The sequence below is a fragment of the Paralichthys olivaceus genome, chromosome 21, assembly GCF_024713975.1.
Source record: "Paralichthys olivaceus isolate ysfri-2021 chromosome 21, ASM2471397v2, whole genome shotgun sequence".
Lineage (NCBI taxonomy): Eukaryota > Metazoa > Chordata > Actinopteri > Pleuronectiformes > Paralichthyidae > Paralichthys > Paralichthys olivaceus.
In genome coordinates, this window is record NC_091113.1 from 18,764,443 (window position 1) to 18,777,765 (window position 13,323).

The 13,323-nt window shown below is 41.0% G+C and overlaps 1 protein-coding gene across 1 annotated transcript in view; it reads right to left on the reverse strand.

Moving 5' to 3' along the window:
* myo15b (myosin XVB) overlaps positions 1 to 13,323 on the reverse strand; it is a 93,629-nt gene that overhangs the window by 26,162 nt on the left and 54,144 nt on the right. Inside the window, 11 exon segments of the mRNA XM_069518091.1 lie at positions 7,033 to 7,161; positions 7,304 to 7,382; positions 8,046 to 8,285; positions 8,409 to 8,512; positions 8,844 to 9,062; positions 9,144 to 9,176; positions 10,022 to 10,106; positions 10,361 to 10,428; positions 12,501 to 12,619; positions 12,723 to 12,905; positions 12,997 to 13,069. Coding sequence (XP_069374192.1) covers positions 7,033 to 7,161; positions 7,304 to 7,382; positions 8,046 to 8,285; positions 8,409 to 8,512; positions 8,844 to 9,062; positions 9,144 to 9,176; positions 10,022 to 10,106; positions 10,361 to 10,428; positions 12,501 to 12,619; positions 12,723 to 12,905; positions 12,997 to 13,069 — 1,332 coding nt within the window.

Genomic DNA, 13,323 nt, shown 5'->3' on the forward strand with positions numbered 1-13,323 from the left:
ACCCACTATCACAGGACTGAATGACTTCAGGCCTGTTGCCCTCACGTCTGTAGTCATGAAGTCCTTCGAGAGACTGGTATTGTCGCACCTGAAGGACATCACAGACCCCCTGCTGGACCCCCTGCAGTTTGCATACCGGGCAAACAGGTCAGCGGATGATGCTGTCAACATGGGACTGCACTACATCCTGCAACACCTCGACTCGACAGGGATGTACGCCAGGATCCTGTTTGTGGACTTCAGTTCGGCGTTCAATACCATTGTTCCAGACATCCTCCACACCAAGCTCACCCAGTTCACTGTGCTCTCCTCAACCTGTTAGTGGATAACAAACTTCCTGACTGACAGGAAGCAGCAGGTGAGGTTGGGGAGCATCACATCCAGCACCCGGACTATTAGCACTGGCGCCCCACAGGGGTGTGTGCTCTCCCCTCTGCTCCTCTCCCTTTACACCAACGACTGCACCTCCAGAGACCCGTCTATTAAACTCCTGAAATTTGCAGACCACACAATGATCATCGGCCTCATCCAGGACGGTGACGAGTCTGCTTACAGACGGGAGGTTGAACGGCTGGTCTGCTTGTGTGGTCAGAACAATCTGGAGCTGAACACGCTCAAAACTGTGGAGATGACAGTGGACTTTAGGAGACGCCCCCCCCACTCTGTCGCCCATCTTCATCATCAACAATTCTGTGACTTGCTGTTGAAAGTTTCTGGGCTCCACAATCTCCTGGGAGTAGAGAGACCAACACAGTCACCATCATCAAAAAGGCCCAGCAGAGGTTGTACTTCCTGCGCCAGCTCAGGAAGCTCAACCTGCCTAAGGAGCTGCTGTCATAATTCTACTCTGCCATCATTCAATCTGTTCTCTGCTCCTCAATCACTGTTTGGTTCGGATCGGCCACAAAACAGGAAAAGAACAGATTGCAATAAGGACTGCAGAGAAAATTATTGGTGTCAGCCTGCCCTCCATCCAGGACCTGTACCTGACCAGAGTCAGGAAACGGGCAGGTAACATCTCTGCAGACCCATCACACCCTGGATACAAACTGTTTAAACTTCTCCCCTCTGGTAGACGCTACAGAACACTATACGCCGAAACATCCCATTATAAGAACAGCTTTTTCCCTCAGGCTGTCTCTGTGTCAAACAGCTAAAACCAGACTCAAATATCAGTAACATCACCTGTAAAATATCTGTACATACCAATATACTGTGCACACTGTATATGTATATTTATTATTTCATCCATGCACTATGCACCACTGCACCAACTATTTAGCTTTTTGTACATGTACATAGCTTTTGTTTTTGTTCTTGTTTATCTCTATGTTTGTTTGTTTTTTTCAACAGTTTGTACTAAGAGAGCAAAGTAAAACCGGAGTCAAATTCCTTGTGTGTGTTCACATACCTGGCAATAAAAGTGATTCTGATTCTGATCCATTCAATTAATTTTCTATAAAACTGATTTGCATCTTCCCACACAAAATAAAAACAACACAAATGTTATCACAAAAGAAGATCTCTGCGTTTTCCTCTGGGGTAATCTTTGAATCATGATCTACATACTATATACTAGCAATTTAAAGGGTAAATTAAAGTTGGAGCGATATCTTATTGTGTTTTGTTATCCTGTCGTCAATGCTGACTCAGCATTCCCATGACAGTGTATTTGTTTTGTCCTATATTTGTACTATAATTTTTTATGCTACAATTGATGCTTTTTATTTAATTTTTGTACAGTATTTTTCTCATCCAAAATTAGGAAAATTTGCAACTCATCTTTGAAATGTTTATTCTTTTTTCTTAGAGTGCAGACACTTTTCTGCTTACTCTCGCTTCTGCTTGCATTTTTCTATTTTTTATCTTTGTTTTTCTGACATGAGAAAGTAAAATCAGCAACTTCTTGATACAGACAAATAACTGGGAAGATATTTTTGTTGATATAGATGGTTATTTCTTCTTTTTTATCAGCTTGTCAGTATTGTGATTGTGTCCTACCAACACCACAAGCCTGCACAGTGATTGGATACTTTTTATCTAGCCAAATCTAATTGACAGCAAGATGCGCCCCTTCTCTTCAGATGACTATACCACAAACATCTACAAAGATTGTAGTGCTGGAAACCAAAATTCACCTGTTAGAAGTGAATATGGAGGTAAGTGGACCGTGTGGAAATGACACTTCTTTACCATGGACTCATAATAGTGGGCAGGAGTATGCTAACAAACAGCTAACAAGCACCAACAAGACTGTCAAGAAACAGGAGGGCTGTGTGGCAATCCTCCCTGGAACTCTGGAACTTAGGAGGACCAGGGAGAACCCAGCACCCGGGGATTTATGACACGACTGGCAGGCCTGATTTTATCATCCCCTTCAACTCCTGCACAGAGCAGAAAATAGCTGTGGATAACTGCAAAAGGGAAATCTTATAACAAACCTTCCAAACAAGACTTTATTGATCTGTTGAACACAGTCAGCTGTCTGAACGCTGAGGTTCTATCAGTGGCCCTTTACCACCAGTAAGAAGAGGAGCTGAGAGACTGTAGTATAATTTTTTGGTCACTATACTATGCCACATATAAATGTCACTATATACCTTTAATTTGCACCACAATCTAATGTGTGTTACAACATAATTTTGTAAATGGTTACAACAAGTTTAACACAATGATTACGAATCAAACAATATACTCTGTGTGTATCAACCAGTATGATGTGTATGTATACCTTGTGTGGAGTAAAAATAATCTTGTAAAAAAGGCAATCTGACAAAGCTAAAACATAATGGTGTCAAAAGCAATCGCTATGTCTTTAAACAAATAAGTAAATGGTTTGAACAGAATCTAATGGTGTCTAGAGTAAACACAATGTCTTTTAAAAAAATAGTAAACGGTTTGGACAGAACATAATGGTGTCTAGACTAAACACAATGTCTTTTAAAAAGGATAGTAAACTGTTTAAACAGAAGATAATGGTGTCAAGGACATCAATTGGGAAGTCCCAACAGTAAACCTATGGGCTTAGGCCACGATGTACTGTTGGACCAATGAAATGCTGACAGGTGTGGTCTCTAAGGGTTTATAAGAAGGAGCCACACCACTGTCGAGCAGAGTTCTTCTCTGGTGCTGCTCAGGCACGCTACTGAATGCTCTCGGGTTTCTTGTCGACAATAAACTCTGTTGCCTTTGAGTTGACTTCTCCTGTTTTTCATTCGACTAAATTTTTTTACCAAGATTGAAACTGAGTTTTCATAACATGACTCAGCAGATTGTAGGCACTGAACACATGGCTTTCAACTGCATGTATTGCCAATTTAGTGCACTTTATTGTTAACTTCAACTTTTTCTGGGACAGCAGACATCTTTTTAAGGCAGATGGACCCCTCAACAAGGCAGGAATAAAACTTTTCACCCACAAACAATTTTTCTTCTTGCATCAACCATCTGTTCCTTCTGCCAAGGAAAAGAGGAGTCAAAACGGTAGGAAGTCAAAATACAGCTGATACCCTGAAGGGGAGCCATCAGATGTCCCACCAGATATAAGCTTTAATCATGGGGAACGTCAGAGCAAAGAAGAAGAGGATGTGACACACCTTGCACCAACAACTGCCTATGAGAATTCATCCTCGTGTCTAATAACCCTTTCCCCTTCCTCCCTACTCTTGGAGTTCATTGACCACATGAAAAAAGTGGTCACTGCTGGGACCCAACTTACCCCCTGCCCGACCACCATTTTCTCGACCCTAATTCCCTCATAACCCTCTCATCCACCTTCACCAGCTTTGACACAACAGTCACAGCCACGACGCCCCACACCTCCCCCATGCCCCCATCTGCATCAGAATCATCCCCCACCCTGGAACAACCACAACACACTCAGAAGTTTGTATCTCAATCTGACATGTTCCGGGTCCAGGCTGCAATACAAGGTTAGTGTCCCTCGTGACTCATCCCAATACAAGCTGGGGCCCAATGTGCCAGAAGCTTCCTCAATTCCTGTATTTATAGGCAACAGAAATAGAATTACCAATCGACTAAGAAACAGGGAAACATCATATTTAGCACCCATTCCTCGTCAAATACAGTTTGTCCCTAAAATTGGAAAGATAATGATTTCAACACATTTCATCTTGTTATATCAAACATCAGATCTTTGGCAGCCAAAACATTTGTAATCAATTATTTTATTATCAAGCACAACCTTGATTTTATGTTCTTAACTGAAATTTGAGTGGACCAAGATAATAGTGCAGCTGTTCTTATCGAGTCAGCCCCTTCCAACTTCCTTTTTATTAGTGAAACTAGATTAGATAAGAATGAATTGAGCCATGTACCTAAATATCTATAGGCCACCTTAATACTGTGCAACCTTCTTTGGTGAATTTGCTGAACTTCTATAAGCTGTGTTGTGTTGACTTTGACAGTGTGGTTATTGTTGGTGATTTTATCATCCATGTTGACAATCCCAAGGAAAGAGGCATTACAGAATTGTATTTTCGATAACTATTGCCTGACAAAACATGTGATGGAGCCCACACACAAAGCTCTGTTACGTTGAAACCATGGTTCTCTGAGTGAAGAGACTATCTCTCCACTGTATTAGATATGTACAGCGAATTAACTCCCTGCTGTCTTGGTACGTGGATTTCTTTAAGACACACCAGCTTGTCCAGCCACACCCTAGAGTTTACCTGTAAAACACCTGTTTTGGCTTGGAACCAGTTGATAGTTTATTCGACATCTCTTCAAGGTTACATATCCGAGCATTCTCTATCATAAAGAGAGTTTCTCTCCATTGCATTACATATTCCATATGTACGGGGTAACTCTTTAAGACACTCCATGTGGAGACAGTGCATCCCATAAGTGGATAGTGACACTGCCAATTTTAGAAATGTATTTCATCATTTGAATACCAACTGGGGCGAAGCCCCCAGAACATTATTGTGATGGGGTGAGCTTGACCCGTGATGGGGCAAGAACAACATTTTACTGGATTTAGTTCATCCCAGTGTGAAAACTTACACCCTACACCAGTCACACAGCGCCCCATTGTTTCATGTGCAAGAGAACAAGAGTCAACTCACAACTGGGGCTGAGGCAGGTTTACAAAGCCTGCTGCTTCTCTGCTCTTGGTCAGCACAATAGTTGCCCTCTTAGAGTCCAGAACCCTGCCCAGATATGTTGTCGCTTTGTGTGGCTGGAACTTGCTTCTTTTTCCGTCAAGGCGCACACTCAAGTCTTCAATGTTGCTCCAAAAGCAGGGCTACCTGATAGCGGCACTACCCTGAGAATGAGCAGACCAGCCAAACACTGTACCTTTAGGCTGCAAGGAGGACACTCTAACATCTGAGCCACACAGAACCATGTCGCTGCCATGATTTTTGAGTGGACTTTTTACAACTCACGAGAATGTCTTATATCTTTGGCCATACTTGCTGGAAGCGGGGTCAGGTAGAAATGTGAAACTTTACTTCCTTGTTTACTACCAGCTTAACCTTGGATCTAAGCAAGGAAGCGAGTCAACTAGCTTTGCCAATTCTACCATCGAGCCATGACTAGCAATGCGCCATGCTTGCCTTCCATGACTGGTCAGTGTTCACGTCAGAGTTCTGCATGTGTTGAATCAGTTTACAAATGATGAAAGTGAACGTGAGTTCAGGACTCCCAATTTAACAACAGGTATAAGGATACAATGCTATAACCCACATGCTTTTACACACAACAACATTTTGTGCTCACTACAACATGAAACGTGACGCACACAGCCAGGACTCAGTGTTAAAGTGAGCGGAGTGACACGGATTCATGATCCGACACCACTGATTAATAAATAAACACATGATCTTGATCTAAATCATCCCAATAAAAACAGAACAAATGAAACTAAACTAGTTCATTTTCATCTGTATGAAAATGAACTAGTTGTAGAATGCGCTCATGGAATAGCCCATTGTAGTGGGGACTGAAGGGGGAGGAGGGTTTGCTGAGACACTAGTTACTCATATATTATAGGCATTCTGATACCGTATGGATTTTTAGAAACAAATTATTAATAAATAAAAAAAATAAAAAAACGTATCCATAAGTTTATTAGGGGTTTTATGGGGCCCAAGGTAATTGCACACCTTTGAATAATGGTTAAGTCCGCCTCTGCATACACACATGCTCTTTTCTGAAATCTCACATACTTCACCCTGACACAGTTGGAGATCAAACAATCAACCTATTCCACGCCAACACAGGTGTTTCATAGGTAAACTGCAGGGCGTGGCCAGGTAAGTTGATGTGTCTTAAGAAAGTATCCATGCACCTAGACAGCAGGGGGATCATTACCATTACATATGGGATATGTTACGGAGTGGAGGGATGTGACAGAGAACAAAGTGCACACTCTGGACTTAACCCTCTGACAGGATTGCCCATACAATAGCTGTAATATGCACAATTATGATGTGGTAAAGTAAGTTAGCCAGGTGGATGTGCCTTGACATTGCAATGAACCAAGTGGTTACATTGTTACAAGAACCAGTGGAAAATATGCCAGTGTTATATCACCTATCACCATAACAGACTTTCCCTTGAACTCCTCTTATTGCAGTCATCAAATCGCCTGGGCTATTCTTTCATATTGATTCAGTTCTTTATTTCAGTGACATAGCGACATAGACCCACAAGTGACACAGCGTTATTAATGTCTTAATTGCCCTGCTGACACTGCTAAAATAGAAGACTTTAATCTCAAAACTCATAATGTTTCCCTTTATTCGTTGATGTCATTTTCATTAATGAACACTTCCTGACATACAGGGCAGGAAGCAAAGCTTTATATTAGGGCTAATTTGCTATCCTATTGCACACTTGCTCATATTTGCACAGTTAGCATTCATCATCTGCACATTTTTCTGAAGTTAGAAGGATTATCTAATTCTGACTTATCATGTTCTAACAAACTCACATGGACACATGTAAGAGACATTTGGGACAATAATACGAAAATGTTCTTGTATGAGGCATATTGTTATTTACCTTCAGGCTTAGGTGCTGTAGGTGGGGGTGATGGATGATTTAAAGGCAGGGGATGGTCCTGCTGTCCGATTGGGCAGGAGAGGACCAGATTAGGCTTTTGGGTTTTGATTTCACCTTGTGGCTGAGTGCCTTTAGTACAGTGAAGGAGAGAGATAATGAGGAGAACAAATTGGAAAATGATTCTGTCACGTATAACATTTAAAACACTACATTAGCTTTAAGACACTGAGACAATCAAACAAAGTCAGCAGCGTCAGCCTCCCCTACTCACCAATCTTTTGGAAGTATTTCCTCTTGTCTGTAAAAGACTGCAGATTATTTGGATCTGGTGTCTCCATTTCTCTCACTGGCTGTGGAACAAAAAGATACACATGCTAACACACTTAGTTACATCAAGGTTTCACATTTAGGGAATTAAAGAATAAAGTTGCATTATTTCAAATAAATCACATGTTCTGAGCTAAAATAACAATGAATTAATCATGCTCATCCTTCCATCTTTGGGTTGTGGCAGCAGCAGGGTAATCAAGATATCCCACCCCCCACCCACACTTTCCAGCACCTCCTAATGAGGTGTTACTGGCTAGATGGGATATGTCCTCCAGCAGGCTCTGCCAGACACTCAGCTGCAAACAATCCCAATGAGCACAGTACTGATAAAACCACCAGAAACATTGTAAGTGCAATGGGGTCCATTGGGATGTAGGAGAAATGTTTAAAGAGGTGGGAATTTAGGACCTCACAGACAGTGGTATCTTCCCTGTTCACCCACACTAGTCATTTGTTTTTTACCAAGTCCGTCCAGCAGCCTTCTGAGCCCCACAATCTGATTCAGCAAGATGCAGCAAGAGGAAAAACAATAAATAAGAGATGTGGACACACAAAAAAACAACAACCAAGGTGGGAAGTTATAAACCTGAACATGAATAGGGACAAGTTGTAGAATAAAATGAAAAAAGGAAAGTATTAAAAAAATCAGGCAGTGTAAGATAAAGAAAATATATACTACATACTTCTGGCTCAATTTGACTATAGGTAGAGGTGCATTTAGTTGTGGGTGTTTTGGACTGGACGGGTAGGGCTGAGGGAGCTTCGCTGAACCGCTGATCAGACCGTCTGCTCAACCTCCTCTCCTTCTCTTGCTCCTCCTCTTGCTTTATCTCCTGCTCTTTCTGTTTCTGCCTCTCTTTCTTCTGCTGCTCTTGTACCTGCTGTTGGGACAGACTCATTGCTTGCAAGGTCATTTGTTGGGCCTAAACAAAGGGAAGAGAGAGGACAAAGTTAGGGAGACAAGAAATGGGTTGAGAGGCACATGTAGTATTAAATAATTAATCATTATGTTGTAAAAATGATATGCTATTGATGCTTCTCCTCACCATGAGATATGCCTGCTGGTTGACGAGAGCCTGCTGTGCTGCTGCTGTCTGAATTGGGTCAATGACAGGAGGAGCAGGCATGGGAGCCTGAGTCATCATCATTGCTGTGTAGGGACAAATGTCAGATACAAGTCAGCTTTTTTTAAATACATATCAAAGAAACACCGCATTTACTTTCATTAGTACTGTCACAGAATGACAATGACATCACATAACATTCACTGAACCCACTGTTTGTTCATGTATCTTTAAGATAGCGTTACATATTATAAAAGACCGTCTTCTTAAATGTTTCGTTTGTTCAGAATGCTTCTGCTACAGTAAGTACACAATTAGATTTTCTTCAATTTACATAGTGTTACGGTCCCTGTGAAATGTTTTCTTGTCTCTGCATTACTCATACAACTACACAAAGAGTTAATGTAAGGGGATTACCTGGCATGGTTGGCATGCCTGTCATGGTTGGCATGCCTGACATGGTTGGCATGCCTGTCATGGTTGGCATGCCTGTCATGGTTGGCATTGTCATGGTTGGCATGCCTGTCATGGTTGGCATTGTCATGGTTGGCATGCCTGTCATGGTTGGCATGCCTGTCATGGTTGGCATCATAGGAGATGCATAATAACTGGGCATTGAAGAGTTAACTGGCATTCCTAGAGAGAAACAAGAGTTGACAAAGTGTAAAGTTTGATTTTGGGACAAAAGATTTCGGCATGTATGGGCTTTCTACGTACCCAAAGGATAGCTTGGCATTGGCACAGGAACACCTGAAATACAAACAGCCTTATTGCAGTTTAATTCAATAAATTACCATTTGAACAGAGAGGCAGGATATATTGTAATTCTGCTCCCAGTTTTCTGATATTATAATAATAATAATAATACATTTTATTTGTATAGCACTTTTAAAAGGTACTCAAATGCACTTAACATGGTAAAAACAGTAACAACAGGGTAGTTAAAATATATGTTGCATTAAAAGCAATTGTGTTACATAAACAATAAAATCACAGATTAAAAGCAGATTTAAAAAGATGAGTTTTGAGTCCATTTTTGAAAATGTATGGTTAAAAAGACCAGGATCTAAAAGTGGTTTCTAAAGATGTGGCCTAAAACTAGATAAAAAGTCAGATCATGACAGAACCCCTGACAGGGGTGGCTGTGACTGAGGGGTAGAGTGGTCATCCTCCAACCAAAAGGTCGGAAGTTTGATCCCCACTCTTCCCATATGCATGCCAAAGTGTCCTTGGGCAAGATGCTGAACCCCGAATTGCCCCATAGAACAAAAAATGTGCTGCTAATAGATGCACTGTATGAATGTATAGGTGAATGGCAAACTGTAGTGTAAAGCACTTTGAGTGTTTATCAAGACTAGAAAGGCACTTTATAAATACAAGCCATTTACAGGTGGACAAAACACCGTCTAGACTCACCACCTTAACAGTTATGAGAACAAAATAAAAACATTTCGAAAATATAATGGCAGTGGTTGTTTTTTCAAACTGACCTTCTCAGGATGAAAACTGACCTGAGAATGTTTATAATATATGACTATGTGATTATGTATATACACAAGATGTGGACTATATTGTGTTGATGATAGTTTTCATACCAGATCCATATGTACCAGGATGCATTGGTCCAATCCCTCCTCCTCCTCTCATCCTGTTGTTTAACATTGCTACTCTTTCCATATCCTACACACACACACACACACACACACACACAATTACGTAATACATTACATCTTGAGTGACAGAGCAGCCACAAAAGAAAAAAATTGCAATTACAGCAAGAAACAACCTTATGACTTCACACTCCCAATGAAGTATATGTAATAATACAAACAATATAAAACTAAAGTATTTTCTGAAGAACAAGGAAACATAAACTTTACATCTATCACAGGTTACTGTTATATAATAAAAATAAATATAATGAATTCACTGACTGGAGGTCCTTGGTCGAGTACAGGATCAAACAAGTCATCAACGTAGGCATCTATCTGTTGACCGTGCCCTGCAAACAGAGAGCATGTACATGTTAGAAATGCACTACATGTGAACAAAATATCAAATCTTGTATATATTTCCATTACCAAACAGCACCTGTGTGTACAAAATAATTCAACAATGCATGGATGGATTTAATTGTTGCATGAATGCCAAAGTGATAGTGAAAGTTTATGCTGACTTTTGCCTGAGGAAGAGAGTAAAACCTTTATGGATGTTTAAATGTCCACCAACATGGGTAGAATTTTTCCCAGTGCTGCTGATGGTCAAGCTGAGTGTTGTCAGTTTTTTAATTTTAATTCTACAGTTGTATGATTAGTTGTAAATTACCATAATATTTTATAATTTTTATCTTAAAAAGGTGTACAACTTTAATTTGTTTTAATGAACGGAAATGTTGATCACACATACAGAATATTTGGTCTATGCTGCAAACAGTTTTTAAACACATGAACATGTTGAAGAGGAGAATATTTTGTCATCCATCTTTAGATTTTACACACTGGTGTTTACATATCAAATGTCTTACATGTTCCATAGTTTTACTGCTACAGCTTTTGGTTAAATTGTTCCTCCAAGTGTTGCCTGGTCATTCTGAAAACCAAGTTTATTTTTGTTCCGAGAAAAAAGAGATTGCTCAGGAGATGCAACCGTAAGTCTGTGGATGCAGTTCACACCGTGTGCGCAACATTCACCAAGCCCAATCTACATCGAAATGGCTCGGTCATGATGGGTCCCGTCAGGCTCAGGTCAAATATCCACAGATGCTCAGCTGAGGGTTCGCCTGCAGTGCTGTGTTTACAATCATGCACAGCTTCAGCTCAGATAACTCTGTGGACCTTCCTTTTCTTTTCCCTTCCCCCTCTCTCTTCTGTGTTTGACAATATTTATTTTGACTTCAAATCTGAGATCAAACATTTTTGAGATTTCACTGAATTTGTAACTGCATTCTACGGAGCCCCTAAAGGGACATGGGAGAAAAAAAAAAGAAAGAAACGTATCTCGTGCGCACAAGAAAGTATGTCGCGAGCACGAGAAAGTATCTCGCGAGCACGGGAAGGTATCCCGTGCGCACATGAAAGTATCGCGTGTGCACGAGAAAGTATCTCGCGAGCACGGGAAGGTATCCTGTGCGCACATGAAAGTATCCCGTACGCACGCGAAAGTATCTCGTGCGCACGAGATAGTTTTCTGGTGCGCACGAAAAAGTATCTCGTTAAGCACATGTAGTTGACCGTACGCCTGTGCTCATTAAGATCATTAGCATCAAAGAATGGCTGCAGAAGTGGACTTATTCTCTTTTCTGAAAACGCGAAATATACCTGGCACGCAATACTTTCACGTGCTCACGGGATACTTTCGCGTGCGCACGGGATACTTTCTCGTGCTCGCGGGATACCTTCAAGTGCTCGCGAGATACTTTCTCGTGCGCACGAGATACGTTTCTTTTTTTTTTTTTTAACCCATGTCCCTTTAGGGGCTCCGTAGCATTCCATGTAATTTTCTTTTTTTTTGTAGTATTTTATATTCACTGCGACACTACAAATTATTACAATTTTTTCTTTTGAGTCCGGTAGGAGCAGTCTTTAGATTTTGTTCAATCATTCCTGGCATCTTAAATGTTCTTTTCAGTTTCTGTGATTTCTCTGTATGCACAATAGACTGTATGGTGTGCACACAGCACTGCATGCTCTTTCGTGGGCATATGCTATTTGATAAATACAAGATTATAGACATGAACAAATCTGCAGTTTAAGAATGTGTCATGTGTGAGGGGGGATGGCAAATTAGCAGGTTATCAGAGGAAGGTAAAATGCATGCACCAACTTAAAATGGCAGTGCCTCCAATAGCCTTGTACATCGACTAGAAAATATATCTTTTATTGAAAATAAGAGAACAGTCTGGCAATGTTTGCAGTTCTTAAAAAGACCAGAACCAAAGATTTGGAATTGAAATGAAAAAGTATCCAGTATACTCTTATGGCCCATAGAAAGTTGGACCATGTCAGAATTAGATGGATTGAATTTGACATTAGCACATTTGGACCCTTGCATAAGCAGAAACCACAAATTTGCCACAACACTTACTTTCACGTGGAAAATCTGATTCCCAGGGGCTTCTCTCATACGGGGGAAGCCCAGGAGCTTGCACTGGTGGTGCTGGAGGGATGAGGTCATCTATATCTGTAGCCAGCATTCTAGAGAAAAATAGACAGAGAGAGATGGAAGGAGACACGGAGATGCTCACGTTGGTCATTCTGGATTGCCCCCAAAAACCGAATTGTTCTACAACTGCTTCACCTGTCTCCGTGACTGCTGAACAGGTAGTCAGAGTTCGTAGAGGAGGATGATTCTATTGGTGGCAGCACTTCAGCCTCTGCTCCAGCCAGCAGATCCATGACAAAATCTGAGCCAGCCAGATCTGACCAGCCTTCATCACTTAGCAGAGACACTGACCAGCCTTGTACTGCCTCAGACACACCTCTATGACACAACAAGAAAAATAGAGCAAGAGAATCAGGGAGAATGTCTTAGCTTTAATTAGTACCTTGGAAGTTTGGCATTAGATGAGTACCTGAAATGAAGAAGCCACGATGCTAGCTGCTCACCAGTGGTCCATGACTCGACTTCAGCTGTCAGCGTCTCATCTGTAAAAATGTCAGAGGATGATATTTTTATCCACAATGTTTTTATTTCACTTCTTGTCTGTTAGTTAGCTCACACATAAACTTCAAGAAGTGTTGAGATCCCCATGCCTGATCACTGTTAAAGACTCCTGTATTAGACATAAGAGGACATGTCTGAGCAGGCTTGGACTTATTTATGCATGTTTTACTCAGTCCATAGCAACACCAAACAATACTGACTTCTGTTTCACATTAACCATGTGATTTACATCCAA